The sequence below is a fragment of the Lontra canadensis genome, unplaced genomic scaffold (assembly GCF_010015895.1).
Source record: "Lontra canadensis isolate GAN:19392208 unplaced genomic scaffold, GSC_riverotter_1.0 scaffold28, whole genome shotgun sequence".
In the NCBI taxonomy this organism is placed as follows: domain Eukaryota; kingdom Metazoa; phylum Chordata; class Mammalia; order Carnivora; family Mustelidae; genus Lontra; species Lontra canadensis.
In genome coordinates this window covers 5406936-5425089 of record NW_022631022.1, presented here as the reverse complement: position 1 = coordinate 5425089, position 18154 = coordinate 5406936, and the positions used below count along the sequence as shown (strand labels likewise).

Genomic DNA, 18154 nt, shown 5'->3' with positions numbered 1-18154 from the left:
AATGGAGGGAAAGACGTGAAGCCCCACTCCCACCCATCTCTGTTTCTCTTTCTCTTGTCTGACTGGTTCCTTCTCCCTTCAACACCATTTGATCTAGGTGTGTCTCCCACTCGGCCCGAATTCCTGGTGACCCAGGGTTTTGGGGGCCAATTTTGAGAAGGCTTGAATTGACAGACTAGGCCATGGGTGTCTGTTATTGCCAGAATGTCCCCCAAGGGACAACAATAATCTGGGTGCATCTTGATGGTAAACAGTCGTAGACTGTTCTCTCAGTCTGACTTTATAAAATTCAAAGGATTCTGCTTCCAGCTGGTTCTGTGTGATTCAGGAGCAATAGTTTTTCCTGCGGCAAAACCTTAGAGATTATTTATATAAAAATAAAAAGGATGCCTAAAACTATAGAAACTAGAAATCTGACCTAACTGTGGTTAGTAATAGGAGAGTTTCATGTTTATCAAACACTTACTTTCCCTTGGGCCCCAGAGTTACTGAATCCATCTTCTGTTGATCTGCTTATTCTAACAGTTATTGGGAAAGGAGTTTTAAAATCTCAAACGGTGGGGGCATCTGGGTGGCTCAGTCGGTTAAGTGTCTGCCTTCAGCTCAGGTCATGATCCCAGGGTCCATCAATAGAGCCCCAAGTCAGACTCCTTGCTGAGTGGGGAGACTGCTTCCCCCTCTCCTTCTGCCTGCCTCTCTCCCTACTTGTGATCTCTTTCGGTCAAATAAATAAATAAATAAATAACCTTAATAAATAAATAAATATAAAAACACAAATAGGTTAAAAGTCAAAGGATAGAAAAAATATACCGGGCTAACACTAGTCAAAAGAAAACTGGAGTGGTTATGTGAATATCAGACAAAGTAGATTTCAGACAAAGAATATTACCACAGATAAAGAGAGTAACAAAATAATAAAGGGATCAATTCAATTCAATAATCTTAACCATTTGCATGCCTTAAAATAGACCTTCAAAATAGTTGTAGCAAACCTGATAGAATGGCAAGGAGTTATAGACAAAGCCACAGTTATTGTCTGAGATACTTTTTAAAGATTTTTAAAAATTTATTTGACAGAGAGAGACACAGTGAGAGAGGGGACACAAGCTGGGCCACTGAGGTGCCCCAGCATTATTATATTTGCTTTGAACAGTCAGTTATCTTCTAAGGATATTTAGCTAAAAAGAAAAAAGTCTTTAAATTGCTACTGTAGTTGTTATTTCTTATGCTCTTTCTTCTTTTGTGAGGATCTATGTTTCCCTCTGGTATCATTTCCCTTCTACTTACGAGACTTCCAATAACATTTCTTATAGCGTAAGTCTGTTGGTGATGATTTTTTTCAGCTTTTATGTGTCTGAAAAAGTATCTTACCTATCTTTCTTTTTTCCTCTTATAATTTTTTTAAGATTTATTTTTTAGCAAACTTTTGGGTCCACAGAAAAATTGAGAAGGAAGGATAGAGATTTCCCATATACCTCCTGCCCCCACACAGGCATAACCTGAGTGGTTCATTTGTCACAATTGTACCTACACTGACACATCACAATTCCCAAGGCCCACAGTTTACCTTAGGTACACTTTTTGTGTTGTACTTTCTATGGCTTTATTTGTTTTTAAAGATTTTATTTATTTTATTTTTTTTAAAGATTTTATTTATTTATTTGACAGACAAAGATCACAAGTAGGCAGAGAGGCAGGCAGAGAGAGGAGGAAACAGGGTCCCCGCCGAGCAGAGAGCCTGATGAGGGACTCGATCCCAGGACCCTGGGACCATGACCTGAGCCGAAGGCAGAGGCTTTAACCCACTGAGCCACCCAGGCGCCCCTACTTTCTATGGTTTTAGACAACTGTGTAATGACATGTATTCACTGTTGTATCATATGGAATATTTTTACTGCCCTAAAAGTCCTCTATGCTCTGCCTATTCATTCCTCCCACTCCAACTCCAGGCAGTCTTTTTACTGTCTCCATAGTTTTGCCTTTTCCAGAATGTCATATGGTTGAAATCATACAGTATATAGCCTTTTCAGGTTGACTTCTTGCAGTTAGTAAAATATATGTCTTTTCATGGCTTGATCATTTCTTTTTGGCACAGAATAATATTCCATTGTCTGGATGTACCACCGTGTATTTATTCATCCATCTATTAAAGGACATGTTGGTTGCTTCCAAGCTCTGGCAGTTACGAATAAAGCTGCTATAAACCAAGGAGTGTGATTCTAGATCATATGTTAAGAATATGTTTAGTTTTATAAGAAACCTCAAAACTGTCTTTCAAAGTGGTTGTACCATTTCTCATTAACAGAAGTGAATAAGAGTTCCTGCTGTTCCATATCCTCACCAGCAGTTGTCAGTGTTGACAATGTACCAGATTTCGGCCATTCTAATAGGTATAGAGTGTTATCTCATTGTTTTAATTTGCACTTCCCTGATGACATATCATATGGAGTATCTTTTCATATAATTATTTACCAGCTGTATATCTTCTTTGGTGAGGTGTCTATTAAAATTTTATTTGTGTTTTTTTTTTAATTACATCTCTTTTTTTTTTTTTTTCTTATTGTTGAGTTTTAAACAATCCCTTATCAGTTGTGTCTTTTGCAAATATTTCCTCCTAGTTTGTGGCTTGTCTTCTCATTCTCTTGATCATCTTCATTTTTTAAAAAAGATTTTATTTATTTATTTGACAGAGATCACAAGTAGGCAGAGAGGCAGGCAGAGAAAGAGAGGGAAGCAGGCTCCCTGCCAAGCAGAGAGCTTGACATGGGGCTTGATCCCAGGACCCTGAGATCATGACCTGAGCTGAAGACAGAGGTTTAACCCACTGAGCCTCCCAGGAGCCCTTGTCTTCATTTTTTAAGATATTTTCATTGAGTATAGAATTCTAGTTTAACAGGTTTTTTTTTTCCTTTTTAATACTTTAAAGATGTCATACTTTTGTGTCTTCTAGCTTGCTTTGTTTCTGACCAAAAAAATCTGTCATCTTTATTTTTGTTTCTCTGTAGTATGTCTTTTTCCTCAGCCATTTTTTATTCTCTCTTTATCACTGGCTTTAAGCAATTTGATTATGATGTGCCTTGGTGTTGTTTTCTTCATGTTTTTGTGCTTAGGGTCTGTAAAGCTTTTTGGGCTGTGCATTTATAGCTTTTACCAAATTTAAAATATTTTTAACCATTATTTCCTCAAATATTATTTTTCATCCTCTGGGGCCCCATTCCAGGAAGTCCAGTTTCTAAATTATACATATGTTAGGTCACTTAAAATTATTCCACTTTTTATTGTTACTCTAACTTTTCTCTAGTCTTTTTTTCGAAGTTTCATTTTGGATGGTTTCTAATGCTAGGTCTCCAACTTCACTCTTCCTTTTTTCTGCAATGTAGAACCTATTAATCCTAGCCACTGCATTTTTCATCTGGGACATCATAGTTTTCATCTCTAAAAGTTCAGGTTAGGCCTATTTTATATCTTCCATGCCTCTGCTTTTCATGATCATTCTTTCCTTTAGCTTCTCAAAATAGAGAATATAGTCCTAATAACTTAAAGAAATGTAGTGTACCTGAATCCTATTATCTGTATTCTTTGTGGGTCAGTTTTAACTCACTGATTTTTCTTTTCATTCTGAATTATATTTTCCTGCTTTTATGCATGCCTAGTTCTTTTGTTTGGATGTCAAACATTGTGAATTTCCCACTTTGTTGGATGGGAATATTTTTATATTTATATAAATATTGTTAAGTTTTGTTCTGGAATGCAGCTAAGTTACTTGGCAATAGTTTGATCATTTCAGGTCTTATTTTGAATTTTGTTAGGCCAGATCAGAGCTGCATTTAATTTAGAGTTAAATTTATCCCCCAAGGCAAGACCCTCCTTAGTATTCTAGTTAATGCCTCTTGATTTGTAATGTTTTCCACTCTGGCTGGTGGGAACAGGAATTACTTTCGGCCCTGTGTGAGCTCTGAGTGCTGTTCCCTTAAATTAGGGTGGCTTAAAATTAGGGTGACTCTTTCTCTTATCTCAGCAAGATTCTTCACACGTTTGGGTTAACCAGTACTCGAATGTTTCCTCAAGGGGCACCCTTTGCAGATCTTCAGATTCTCTCTCTGTGTATCTCTCTCCCCTCTGCTACTCAGCCCTGTGAGCTCTAGCTGCTTTGGCTTCCCTGAACCCCATCTCTATTTACTCAACTCAGAGAGTCCCCTGGTCTCTGCCTAGATTCCCTCCATACACCACATCCTGAAAACTTTCTCCAGGCAGTGAGCTAGGTGATTGGAGTGTTCACCTCATTAGTTCTTCATCTCATCTGCTACCCTTGTTTAAAATATTTTGTCTCGTTTTTGAGTAATTTTGCATGGAATGATAAATTCCATCTTGAGAAGAAATGGAAGTCTTTTAACTAACATTAAATGTCCCTTTGTGCTTATGGGGACAAAGAAAGGACTTTCCCATGTGGCTGGTCCATGACTGTGAATTCTTAAAGCAGCCCAGCTGGCCTAACCCCTTGAGGACTCAAGTACAAATCCACCTAACCTGGGCACTCTTCAGAGGCAAATGTTACACCACCCTTAAACTGACAGCCAAACATTGTGTCTGGAATGACAAAGAAAGAGGTGAAAAATCTGTTAACAAGACAGACCTATAGTCCTACTGACCACTCAGTCTGTATCTTTCCCCGTGACAAAAGTGAGAAGTAACCTGGCGTTGACACTACTTCTAAACTCCACCAATGGTGAATCACTAGGCCCCTAGCAGCATAATGTCCCATCTAGTAACCTAGTAGTTTAGCCCATGGGCCATTCCCCTCAGGTCATCTCTTTTCACCCTATTTTGTGAGCAATCATCACAAAGAATCATGGCTACTTTGCTTTGATTTTCTGATAGCCTCCTAATCAGACTCTTTTTCTGGAGTCTGCTACTGTAGGGGATCCATGGAGCAGCAGAAGTACATCTGAAAGCTGAGAAATGCAGAATTTCAGGTCTCTACCCAGACCTGCTAAATCAGAATCTGCAAGTTAACAAGATCCCCAGGAGGTTTATATGCGTATTAACTTTTGAGAAACTCTGCTCTAGAGGAAGGATTCTGAGAGTGTGTCTGTAATAAAGTCCATCTGACACAAAACCTCTTCAGTGTGAGGCTGTGTCTCCAGTGTATCCATACCTTCAATCTTGACCTCACTGCAGGGCCTTTGTCCAACCCCTAGTGTAGTCAAAGACATGCATTCCTTGTGAACCAAGAACTCTGCTTCTAGGTATTTACCATAATGGGGCACATGGGTGGCTCAGTAGGTTGAGCAACTGACTCTTGATTCTGGCTCAGGTTGTGATCTCAGGGTCGTGAGATTGAGCCCTACACTGGGCTCTGCACTGGGTGTGGAGCCTGCTTAAGGTTCTCTCTCCCTCTTCTTCAGGCCCTCTCCTCTCCCAAAACAAACAACTCCCACAACATGTACACAAGGAGACTTGTACAAAAAAGTCCATTGCAATATAGTTTGCAGTAACAAAGAATTGGAAACAACTTGGGTGTCCCATAACAGGAGAATGGATAAATACATCACCATACATTCATTGTCTTAGTTTGAGGTCTCCCCAAGACAGAGCTCGAGACAAGGATACAAGTACAAGTAGTTTATATGGGAGGTGATCAGACACGTGACATATGAAGAAGCCAACATGGTGTGTTCTTATGGCAGATGAGGACCTGGTGCCCAAAGCCCCTTCTAGGGAAGGCCTCACTGCCCAGCTGCAAGGGTTGGGGTGAGCAGAGGTCTGCCTCAGCTTCCAAGAGCAGCCTCACCAGAGGTCATGACCTCTCAGGGCAGCTCATAACCGGGGACTGAGAGAGGCAGACATTTTGGATCACCATGGGACATTCTGAAAGCCCCCTATTCGTTCCTCAGCTCCTTGTGGGTTTACTGAGGCTTTGTCAGGTCTGCATAGCAGTTCTGCTTATCCCTCTGCCCAATCCTGGCTTCTCTGCCTCCCTTTTGCAGGTATTCATTCCTCATAAATGCCTTGTGCCCAAGCTCTGATTCAGTATCTGCTTCTGGAGAAGCCAAACTGAGATGACTATCAAGCCAGTAACTACTGTGGGCAAGTAAATGGAGCTTCATGTCTGGGGACCTCTGGGGGATGGAGAAGGGTGTGTGCCTCAGAGCTACTCGACCTGAGGAGAAGGGGAGCTGGAAAGCATAGCCACCAGCTCCCCTCGGGCAAGGACAAGGCCTGCACTGGGAACTGTTAAATCCCAACCCTCTCCTTGCTCCCCCGCCCCCGGCATTAGAGCTGGCTCCAGCAGCCAGAGAAAGCCCCCTAGCAGCAATGTAGGGTGTGGGCCAGTGGAGCTAGGCCCATGTGCTGGATCTGGGAAGGCGAGATTCCTGGTCGGTACAGGGACTGCTAAAATTCAAACAAAGGAAGAGTAAATAGCAGCAAAAATGAACAAAATACTGGTATTAACGTGAATAAATCTCACAAAACAATATTGAGTGAAACAAGCAGGCTGCAGAAGAAGAAATAAAATCTAGTGTAATTTATGGAAAAGTTCAAAACATGCCAAACAAGAACAACTATTTTGGGGAGTTAGGTATTCATAGTAAAAGTAGAAAATATGATGAACAGCAAATTCAGGCGAGTCATGACCACTGACCGGGAGGGAGGAGTGGGATTAGAGGGTCCATACAGGAGGCCTTAAAATAAAACTATTTTTAAGTGTTTTCCTTTTTTTAAAAGATTTTATTTATTTATTTGACAGACATCACAAGTAGGCAGAGAGGCAGGCAGAGAGACAGGGAGAAGCAGGCTCCCCGCCAAGCAGAGAACCCTATGTGGGGCTCGATCCCAGGACCCTGAGATCATGACCTGAGCCGAAGGCAGAGGTTTAATCCATTGAGCCACCCAGGCGCCCCAAGTGTTTTCCTTTTTATGCCAGGTTGTAGGTATATATATGACCATGATATTATAGTCTAAATTTTTTGTATGTCTGGAATTTTTTAAATTAAAAAGTAATAACCAAAGTAAAATTTTACTGGAGGAATCCAAATGATCTTAAGGATTAGGATCTTTTTTTTTTTTTAAAGATTTTATTCATTTATTTGACAGAGAGAGATCACAAGTAGGCAGAGAGGCAGGCAGAGAGAGAGGAGGGGAAGCAGGTTCCCCTCTGAGCAGAGAGCCCGATGCGGGGCTCGATTCCAGGACCCTGGGATCATGACCTGAGCCGAAAGCAGAGGCTTAATCCACTGAGCCACCCAGGTGCCCCAAGGATCTTTTTTAACTTTAAAAAATGTGTCTATGAGAAGGGCACAGGAATAGTAATAGTAATAGTGACTGTCATTGGAATAGTAATAGTAACAGTCATTGGAAAGTAGAAATATTTCCAACTTCATACATTCTTTGTTTGAACTTTTTAAAATATGAGCAGAAACTGCTTTAAAAAAAGCACCTGTGCTTCCACCAATCTAACACCACTATTTTCTTTTTTTTCCTCCTCTTTTCTTTTTCTTTTTTTAGAGCGTTTGAGTACAAGGGAGGGGCAGAGGGACAGTAAGAGAGAATCTTAAGCAGGCTCCATGCCTAGTGTAGAGCCCATTGCAGGGCTCAATCCCATAACTCTGAGATCAAGACCTGAACTGAAACCAAGAGTCGGACACTCAACTAACTGCACCGCCCCCTTTTTCCTTTTTTTTTTTTTCTAATTGAAATATAGTTGACATACAATGTTATATTAGTTCCAGGTGTACAGTGTTGTAATTCAACAACTCTGTACTCATCACAAGAGAGCTACCACGTGTCACCATATAACACTATTACAATACCACTGACTAGATTCCCTACGTTGCACCTTTTACTCCCATTGGGACTTGCTCATTTCATGACTGGAAGCCTGCATCTCCTACTCCCCTTCACCCATTTTGCCCTTCCCCTCACCCCCTTCTCTCTGGCAACCACAGTTTGTTCTCTGTATTTATAGGTCTGTTTCCACTTTTTTCATTTGTTCATTTTTTTTTTTTTAGATTCCACGTGTCATATATTTGTCTTTGTCTGACTCATTTCACTTAGCGTAATACCGTCTAAGTCCATCCACGTTGTCCCAAATGGCAAGAACTCATTCTTTTTTTAATGGTTCAGTAATATTTCATTGTGCGTGTGTGTGTGTCTGTCTGTGTGTGCGCGCACGCGTGCGCGTGTCACATCTTCCTTATCCATTCATCAATTAATGGACACTTGGGCTGCTTCCACATCTTGGCTATTGTAAATAATGCTGCAATAAACATAGATGCATATATCTTTTCAAATTAGTGTTTTCATCTTCGTTGGGTAAATATGCAGTAATGGAATTACTGGATCATAGGGTAGCTCTATTTTTAATTATTTGAGGAACTTCCATACTGTTTTCCACAGTGGCTGTACCAGTTTCCATTCCCACCAACAGTGCATGAGGGTTCCTTTTTCTCCACATCCTCGCCAGCACTCGTTACTTCTTGTCTTTTTTGATCCTAGCCCTTCTGACAGGTGTGAGGTGATATCTCATTGTGGCTTTGATTTGCATTTCCCTGATGATGAATGATGAGTGGAGTATCTTTTCATCTATCTGTTGGCTACCTGGATGTCTTCTTTGGAGAAATGTCTATTCAGGAGCCCCTGCCATTTTTAATCAGATTATTTGTGTTTTTTTAGTGTCAGGTTGTATAAATTCCTTATACATTTTGGCTAGTAAACCTTTATTGACTATATTCCCTGCACATATCTTCTCCCATTCCATAGATTGCCTTTTTCATTTCATTTATCATTTCCTTCTCATGAAGAAGATCTACCACTACCCGATTCATTTCCATTAATCCCTTCCCAGGCTTACCCACACACATGCATAGAGCTGAGCTGTAATCGTATTGCATATGTGCTTTATACTCTACTTTTCTCACTTAATCACACGTGACATGTCCATAAATGTTTCCCCGTTTCTATATGGTCTAAAGAATCATCCATTTTAATGGCTGCATGACGTTTGGTTGTGTCATTTAGTCGTCTTGGTGCCTTTAACCAGTTCTTTAGTTTGGAGGTTTATGTTGCTTCTAAATTTTAGATATTGAAATAACTTTATGATAAATATACTCATGGAGGTTTTTGTTTATGTTAAATATAACCTTAGCAGGATCCCAGAGGTACAATTACTAAGTCAGGGGGTGTGACTGTCTGTGTGGAATTTTGCCACGAAACACATAAAGCTTTCCCTTTGACAATGGCTATTTACTTAAAGCCCTGGACCCTCCCAAATGCCTAGGAATCTTCATTTTAGAAATCATCTATTTTGGGTTTGTTTTTGTTTTACTTGGTGGTGGAGAGGCTAAAGGAGACAGCTGGGAGGAGATGGGCAAACCCCAGTTTGCCCAAAGAAATGTCTCTTTTCTGAGGGCCATGAAGAATTTAGGAGTAAGGCAGACCTGATTTTTTTTGCCCTAACTGCTACAGCTGGGTTGTGTGGACTTAGGACAACAGCCCTTTACTCCAACACTCAATTTCTTCACCTCTGAAATAGAGATCTCAACTATATCTATCTCATGAGTCTGTTCTGAGGATGAAGTGAGAAAATGCACTGAAACCCTGGAAGCAGAACTTGGCCCATAGTAAGGGCTCCACAGACACAGGCTGAAACTAAGGTCAGCAGAGAAGCTCCCCCACAGCCCCAGAGCCCAGCCCCACTGAGAGAAAGCTTGCAGAAGCTGGACCCACAAACCTGCCCCGTGACAAAGTAGCTGCCTAGATGAAAGGCCAATATTTCTCAGTGGCTCTGGCACTGGTAAAAATGAAATGATTGAAGGAAAGACAAGGGACGAAACTTCTGGGAACTTGGGAGACTGTATTATCCATCGTACCCCAGACATGATAGGAAACGTGTTCACTGAACAACTATTATGTCCCAGGTGTTTCAGGGGCACTTCCTCCCCCCAGGCCTCCCTGCTGTGTGAGGAAAACTTGGGAGTCATCTAGGCACGTGTTTGCACCCTCGCTCTGACCTCCACAAGCTAGGGAACTGCACAACAGTGTCCATAATGTTTCCTCATGGGTAAAATGTGCTGATTATCATGGTGGGAAGAAATTGTTTCTGTAGAATGCCTGGCACAGAATGGGCACCCAGTGGCAGCTGTTACTGAAACTGGCCCCAGCGCTGAGACTGGGACCAGCCTCTTGTCTCCAAAGCCCACATTCTCTCTACCACCATTCTTTCTCTCTACACAAATACCACCGTCTGTGCGATACAGAGCCCCGGAGAAAAACTTTTCTGTTGATTCAAGTGAAGGACTTTTCTGGGCATTTTGTTCAGAGCATTCTATAATTGTGAGATTCATCTTTCTATGCACTTCTAAAAGTTTTCCTTCTTATTTGAGAGCTCAAAAAGGATGGAGACCCCAAAATACAGAAAGATTTACCCCAGATCAGAGCAGCCCCTGGGGAGGGGGACCTGGGTGGCTCGGTCGGTTAAATGACCGACTCTTCGTTTTAGCTCAGGTCGTAACCTCAGGGTCCTCAGACTGAGCCCCGCATCCAGCTCTGAGCTCAACACAGAGTCAACGTGAGAGTCTTCCTTTCCCTCTGCCCCTCCCTGTGCATGCTCTCTCTCTCTCAAATAAATAAATATATCTTAAAAGAAGAAGAAGAAGGAGAAGAAGAAGAAGAGCAGCCACCAGGAACAGAAACCCTGATACCCTCATGTAGAGCTGTCCCCTCCCCCACCTTCAATGACAGCTTTCCCTGGAATAACTAGACATTCACACAAGGGGAAGGAAGCTCAGAGAAAAGTCAAGCTGCATTCTAAAGCCTTGGGGATAGTCCCCACACCTCGCTGGACCTGTTTGGTTAACAGATAAGGAAACTGAGGCCCATTCAGTCACGCTGGTTGTGATTGCTCCACACTTCTGTGTCTGAAACAAAATTACTAACCACCCTGTGTTTCTGGTAAACAGTGGTTGAGGTTTCACATCAATACGAGCGATCATATATGAGAGCGTCTCTGGCTGTGCAGTTAAATTACCACCTTTCTGGAGTAATCTCTGCCCAAAATACGCCGCGGCGAGCGGCCCATTGCACATGAAATGACCATGGCTCCGTGGGCATGCAGAGGTCTGCATCAGGAGAGAGATGCTCCCTGGGTCAAGATGGAAGGAAACCTCATGTATTGTGGCTTGTTGGTTCCAGACTTGAGACTGGGCCTACTGCTGTCAAATAATCCAGTCCCTCTTGCTGCGGTCCTCACGTGGGGGACAAATCTGCCACCCTAGGTTATTTTCAGACTCCAGGAGCCAGCAGGGGCTGCTTCAGAGAAAAAACAGCTTTAAGAACTGACCCCGCCCACAGTGGGTACCACACTTTACTGTTCTTAGCCTCAGTTTATCTATCTGGAAGATGGGTACCGTAATCTTTCCCACATCCAGTCCTATGGCTGGCAATACCATCTGTGGACTGATGCTTCCCATATTGGAATCTCCATCCTCAGTCTGTCTCCAGAGCTCTGGATTCATGCACGTGACTGTCCCCTGGACCTCTGCTCTTGACATCCAACCATTAACATGCCCCTGTGGAGCTCCCCATTTCCTGCCCCTCCAAACCCAGTCCTCCCCTCATCTGCCTCTTCCCTGTAACAGCATCTATTTTCATTCTCCTGCTCAGGCCAGAGACCCAGAGGCCCTAACTCCTCTTCTCCCCTCTCCATGCTTCATCTATCAGCCAGCTCTGCTGGCTTCCCCCACACAATACATCCAGAACCTGACTATTTCTCCCCACATACACTATTTCCACCTAGTCCTAGCATTTTCTGGCCAGGAACTAATGGATCCCTGTGTCAGAAGAGTGTTTTTAAATAGATAAAATTGGGGCACCTGGGTGGCTCAGAGGGTTAAGCCTCTGCCTTCAGCTCACATCATGATCTCAGGGTCCTGGGATCTAGCCCCACATCAGGCTCTCTGCTCGGCAGGGATCCTGCTTCCCCCTCTCTCTCTGCCTGCCTCTCTGCCTGCTTGTGATCTCTCTCTGTGTGTTAAATAAAAATCTTTAGAAAATAAATAAAGACATCCATATATAAAATGCTGGGGATTACAAAGAAGACCAATCATATTGAAATGTAGTTATCAAAATACTTTACATAAGCAGACTTGCAAGGGCACCTGGGTGGCTCAGTCAGTTGGGCATCTGACTCTTGGTTTCAGCTCAGGTCATGGTCTCTGGCTCAAGAGATTGAGCCCTGAGTCAGGCAGGCTCCCCAAGTCAGCGGGGAGTCTGCTTGAGATTCTCTTTCCCTCTGCTCCTCCCCCACTCAGTCTCAAATCAATCAATCTTTTAAATAAATAAAGAACAGACTTACAGTATATTAATATATGTGCTTCACTGGTGCCACATTAAGTGAAAAGATCTAATGGCAAGTCTAAGAACGATTATAATTACAGAGCGGTGGTGAGTACTATATTTCTAGATACTTGCAGGAGCTGTAATGTATGGTAAAACCATGTGTGATTTCCACTGGTGACAAAGTCACAGACACTGCTCTTACTGTCATTTGTTGCCTACATTTGTTGTTGAAGGGAATGCTAATATTTAGTTCGAGGTTCATAAAAATAAAGACATAGATGTGTACATATATACACACACACACACACACACACACACACACACATACACACATATATATAAGCTGCCAAACCACCCCCTCCCCCCATCTAAGCACATGAACTCCCTGAATTCTGGATAAGGACACCTGGAGTTTTACAGGATCTTCCAGCCCAGCCTCCCTCAGTCCATTTTCCACACGGCAGTCCCAGTGAACGCTTTCCTGTGTATGTGATATTATATCACTGCCCTGCTTCAGACCCTCCAAGGGTGTCCCATCAAGGAACATAAAATCCTAAATCCTCACCGCAGACAACAGGGCCCTAGGTGATCCAGGTTCTGGCTCCCTCCCCTCTCTCACTCTTACCACTCTCCCCTCACTCCTTCCACCCTGGTAGGCCCACAGGCCCTTCACGCAGGGATGTCCCTCTCTCCAGTAGCCACATGGCTCTCTCACTTCCTTGGGGCCTCTGCTCACATGGCCCCCTCCTCGAAGAGGTCTTTCCTGGCCCCCTTCCTGGCGGCTCTGTCTCAAAGAAAACAACCCCTCCTCTCCGTCACCGTATACCCTCATGCCCTACCTTGGTAGCTTGTATGCCTACCTGAAATCTGTTCTGTGTGTATCTGTTTCTTTCTTGTCTGCCTTCCCCATCAGAGTGTAAGGCCTTCTTCCCACTCTTGGGGGAAAACAAAGCTGACCCCATAGAGAGGACTCAAGACTGAATGCATGGAGAGATGTGAGGTCCAGACGGATCCGCCATGGGTGTTCTGGCCAGGGAGAGTCAGTCAGGGTCGTTTCTGGAGAAACTGGAGTGTGAACATGACCCCACCAGTTGGAGCTGCCCTCTGCTTCACAGCCTCACTTCACATGCTCTGGCCCCCAAGTCACACTCAATGCTGCCGTCGGACGCCCCATCTCAGACCCCACAGAAGAAAACAGGGCACTAGGCGGAAGGAAGTCCCCCTGTAGCTGAGCCCACTGCCTCCCAGGATACCGCGGGGACTCTGCTGTTGGCAGCGCAATCCCGGGGCCCTCAGCTCGCCCCCAACACTGAGGTCTCCTGCCCACACTGCACTGTGCTCTCCATGGGGAATGCTGGGAGACAAACAGGGGTCCACTCACTGTGACCTCATCACAATCCCAAAGGCCTACCTCTTCACCCCATCACCTTGGGCGTTAGGGTTTTAGCATATGAATTTCGAGGGGACACACACATTCAGACTCTAGCAGGTACTGCTGTCCTTTAATGCCCAGTGCTCAGCCGATGCCCCTGTAGGTGACTGCCACGGGCTTCGCAGGCTTGCCTCCGGTTCTGTCCTGGATCCCGGCTTCTCCCTCTCCTGGCCTGGACTACCCAATCTCTCAATTTCAGGTCTTGGCAAACCCCCAGTGACCTTCAACTCCCTCCAGCCGTCATGCTGCCTGGGCCCCAGACCTGTGGAGCGTCCTGAAGAGCCAGCCCACCAGCCACGGAGGGAAGGGGCCTCCCTCTCCTCTGAGGGCCTGCCACCTCTTGAAACAATCTAGAGCAATAATATAGCTTAAGTCCCAGCCCGATTTACCCGGTTTGGTTCCCAATTATTGAAATTTCCTTCCCAGGCTTCCGAGGAATCAGGGCTGGGTGGAGGGGTTGGTTGGGGCTGGCCCTGGGCCCTGTGGTGTGATGCCGCGGGGAAGCTGTACGTCAGGATCTGGGGTGAAGTCGAGCTCTTCCACTGGGGCCAGCTGGAGAGGCTGACACTAGGCCAGAGCAACAGGCCTGCCAGCTTGGATCTCCTTAATCTCTCCAGGCTAAGAGCACAAACAGAGGTCACAGAGCTTATGCCTCAGTATTTTATTTTATTCTATTTTTTTAAAGATTTTATTTATTTATTTGACAGATAGAGATCACAAGTAGGCAGAGAGGCAGGCAGAGAGAGAGAGAGAGAGGAGGAGGAAGCAGGCTCCCTGCCAAGCAGAGAGCCCTATGCGGGCCTCAATCCCAGGACCCTGGGATCATGACCAGAGCCGAAGGCAGAGGCTTTAAACCACTGAGCCACCCAGGCACCCCTATGCCTCAGTATTTTAAAAATAAAAATCACACTAACACAACACGTAATGAGTATGTTCTCCTCCTACCCTGACAAGTATCTTTTCATAACAAGTTGGGATGCCAGGTCCGGATTTAGAAGGTTCATGTTCCCCAAAGTTCTAAGTCCAAAGAGGGCAGCAGAGGAAGGCCCCTAACTTGGAGTTCCCCCTGGCAAGTTTTCTTTCCATTGCCAGCTCTGTCTCACACCACAAGGGGACTTCAGTGAATGTACCTCGACACCCCAGCCCCCCACATGAACTTCATACAAACAGCTGCCCGACCTTGCATCAGCCAAGGATAAGCAGTATTGTCTGAGAGAGAATCATGCAGGCCCTGAAAGTGGACTTTGAGGCACGGGGGCTGGGGCTGTGGTAGTTCCCGGTACCCTAAGGCAGGCCTAGTAGTGGGGGCATAGCCACTTGGCACCGTGAACCCCTCACCCTATGAAGGGTGATGCCAGAGAAGAGCCAGAGCAGGCTCCATAAAGTGTGAGGCCCAGCGCCCCAGGTCTTAGGGTGCTACCTCCCCAGACCGTACAGTGGAGCTGGCAGACATGGAAGGGTCCTGGGGAGCGCAGCCTAGAGCACTTGCTTGAGGCAGGAAAGGGGTGTGAAAAATCTGTTTAGAGGGCACTAATGGAAGAGATCTTAAAGCATCAGAGGCAAATCCATACTCCTCTTTCGCTGTTTCTAAAAATCTTCCCTTAAAGGAAGATTTTGTTCCCATTGAGGATCTTTAAAAAATCCTCTGCAAATAGTTCCAGAACACTCTGTTGTAAAATTTCTAGTATGTTGGCAAAAAAACAAGCTTTGTTGCTTGCGTGCTTCGCCATTCACAAAATATTCTATCCATCCAATTCAAAAGTTGGAACAGAATATTAAAACTTTCGGTAAGTTCTGAACAGTGAACCCTGAATTGTTTTTAGCATTGTTTTTTGATTATGACCAGTTGAAGGGAGAACTACCAGGAGAAATGGGAATAAAAAGGCGGAGTCATTTTTTAAAAAATATTTTATTTATTTATTTGACAGAGAGAGATCACAAGTAGGCAGAGAGGCAGGCAGAGAGAAAGGAGGAAGCAGGCTCCCTGCTGAGCAGAGAGCCCGATGCAGGGCTCGATTCCAGGACCCTGAGATCATGACCTGAGCCAAAGGCAGAGGCTCAACCCACTGAGCCACCCAGGAGCCCCGGCAGAGTAATTTTTTAAAAATAAATGATTGAGCTGGCTCTAGGGAGGAACAGAGATGTGGACACAGATGATGAGAAAAAGCAGCATAAAAGACCGACCTACACAGAAGAATGTTCTTCCAGTTGTGCCTTTTACGACACTCAATATTCTGAAACCATGTGGCATCTTTACAACCAGAGGCATCAGCAGTGATATCATCTCTAAGTACTTGCCATGTGAGTTGTATGAACGTGTGTGACAGACTTCAGGTTTGTCAACCCTTTCTAGAACTGTCTGGGCATGAACCCCCCAGCCCAGTCACAGAGGTGGTTCGTCTTAAAAGCATCAAGCAAGCAGCAGGAATCAGGCATCTGAATCTCTTTTGTCCCTATAGCAATCAGTCTCCCATAATAACTAATTCTTCGATAGGACTGGTGCCTTTTAGCACAGGACAGCATATGGCCCCTAGTGGTCCTCCCTAGAGCTGGGGCAGGTACCCCTCCTTGAGATACAGATAAACTGGAGAAAGGGGAAACTGCTGCCTGTCTCTGAGAGCAAGTGAGTTACTGGAGATTTGGGACAAGAATGAGGAAGCAGACAAGTGTCCCGCCTCCGGGTGCTTCGTGCTCACCATTTTGCTCACACTCGCCCTCCCCTCCCCCACCACCCTCATCCACTCAGGGCAGAAGAGCATGGGGCATCCATGTTCTTGACAGCCAGGTGACTCAGGCGCGGATGCCTGACCGTGACAACAGGGAGGCATCATTCTGGGCTCTTCTGATGAGAGGTTGTAGATGTAACCAGCTGTATGTGGTAGGGGAGGACCCAAGAAGCAGCTCTAGGAGGACCTGTTTCCAAGAAGCCAAGAAAAAACAGGGTCTAATGGTGCCTTGAAATTAAACACATGACATCCAGGTGGCCCAAATATGGAAACAAAATAATAGCCGTGCTCGGGGAAATCACCATCCTCGCCACGTCTGAGGACACTGGCCCAGATGAAAAGGGAAGGAGGGAGGGAAGGGGCAAACCAAGGAGGCCGAGCTGCTGCTTTGAGCCGGGTTTGCCCACTGAGGAGAGACACCAGGGCTACTGTTCTTAGTGGCAGCTAACTGTGACCACTGGGTGAGGCACGAGTAACTCAAGAGGTGGCCTTCAGAGTCAGAGCTTAACAAATACACGTGGCAGAGAAAAGTGGCTGGCTGGATGGACTGATGGATGGATGGAGGAACAGAATAAAGGAATTGGTGCTTTGCTCTCAATGTTTCCACAGGCACAGGGTTCTGGTTATGTTTGCTCCTCCGTATTTCTGGAGCTGTGTTTCAGGTTGTAATGTTGGATCCTGCATCTAACCAAATTTTATAATTTTCATTTTTAAATTGAAGTGGGGACTTAGGAAGGGCAGTGGAACTCCAGTGAAGAAACTCTTCTCAGTCCTGTTGGCTGGAAGAAGTCGTCCAACCTCTCACCTCCTCATCCTCTTCCCCACCAGCAGCCTGGAAGGAGCCCAGACTGTCCCCAGGAGTCATCTCTGGGGAAATGTCACCATCCCTGTGAGGTCATCTTTAGAGAACCTTTGTCACCTAGCAGGTCAGACCTGACTGGGCAATGCTGCGAAGATGCAAACATTGGGGTAGGGAGCCCACCACTCCAAGGCCCCATCTAAACATTTGCTTGATTTTGTCTAGCCCGTGACAATGTTTCCAAAAACATTGACATATGACTTGACTGTACTGGGCTTTTGTGGTTTAGTGTTAAGAGTGTTTTTGTTCAGGGCGCTAGGTGGCTCAGTGGGTTAAAGCCTCTGCCTTCGGCTCAGGTCATGATCCCAGGGTCCTGGGATCAAGCCCTGAATCGGGCTCTCTGCTCGGCAGGGAGCCTGCTTCCCTTCCTCTCTCTCTGTCTGCCTCTCTGCCTACTTGTGATCTCTGTCTGTCAAATAAATAAATAAAATCTTTTTTTAAAAAAAAAGTGTTTTTGTTCATGTGGCAGAGGACAGTAGAGCGCTGGTCTTGGAGCTAGAAAACTTGAGACATTTCATCCGTTGGAACTGGCGTTTCCTTATTTGTAAAATGGATATGATTCTCTGCCTCTCACAGGATGTGGTCGGAATTGAACATAAATTAGATGATGTAGCTGCACGTTCTCTACAAATGTAAACTGCCAGTTACACTATTTATTGAGTGCCTTCTGGATGCAAGGCTCTGTCTAAGTACATTACATGAATCAACTCATTGAAGCTTTATAACAACACTGGGAGGTAGGTACTGTTATTACCCTTGCTTCTAGATGAGGGAACCAAGACTCCAGCCCAAGTCCACTCA

At 44.8% G+C, this 18154-nt stretch overlaps 1 protein-coding gene across 1 annotated transcript in view; it reads right to left on the bottom strand.

Moving 5' to 3' along the window:
• The window catches only part of CA12 (carbonic anhydrase 12), a 104595-nt gene extending 87236 nt beyond the window's left edge, over positions 1-17359 (bottom strand). Inside the window, exons 1-3 of the mRNA XM_032865161.1 lie at positions 17300-17359; positions 14899-15107; positions 14158-14386 (exon numbers count right to left, since the gene is read on the bottom strand). Coding sequence (XP_032721052.1) covers positions 14158-14386; positions 14899-15107; positions 17300-17359 — 498 coding nt within the window. The remainder of the gene's footprint in view (positions 1-14157; positions 14387-14898; positions 15108-17299) is intronic.
• Positions 17360-18154: the final 795 nt, after the last annotated feature.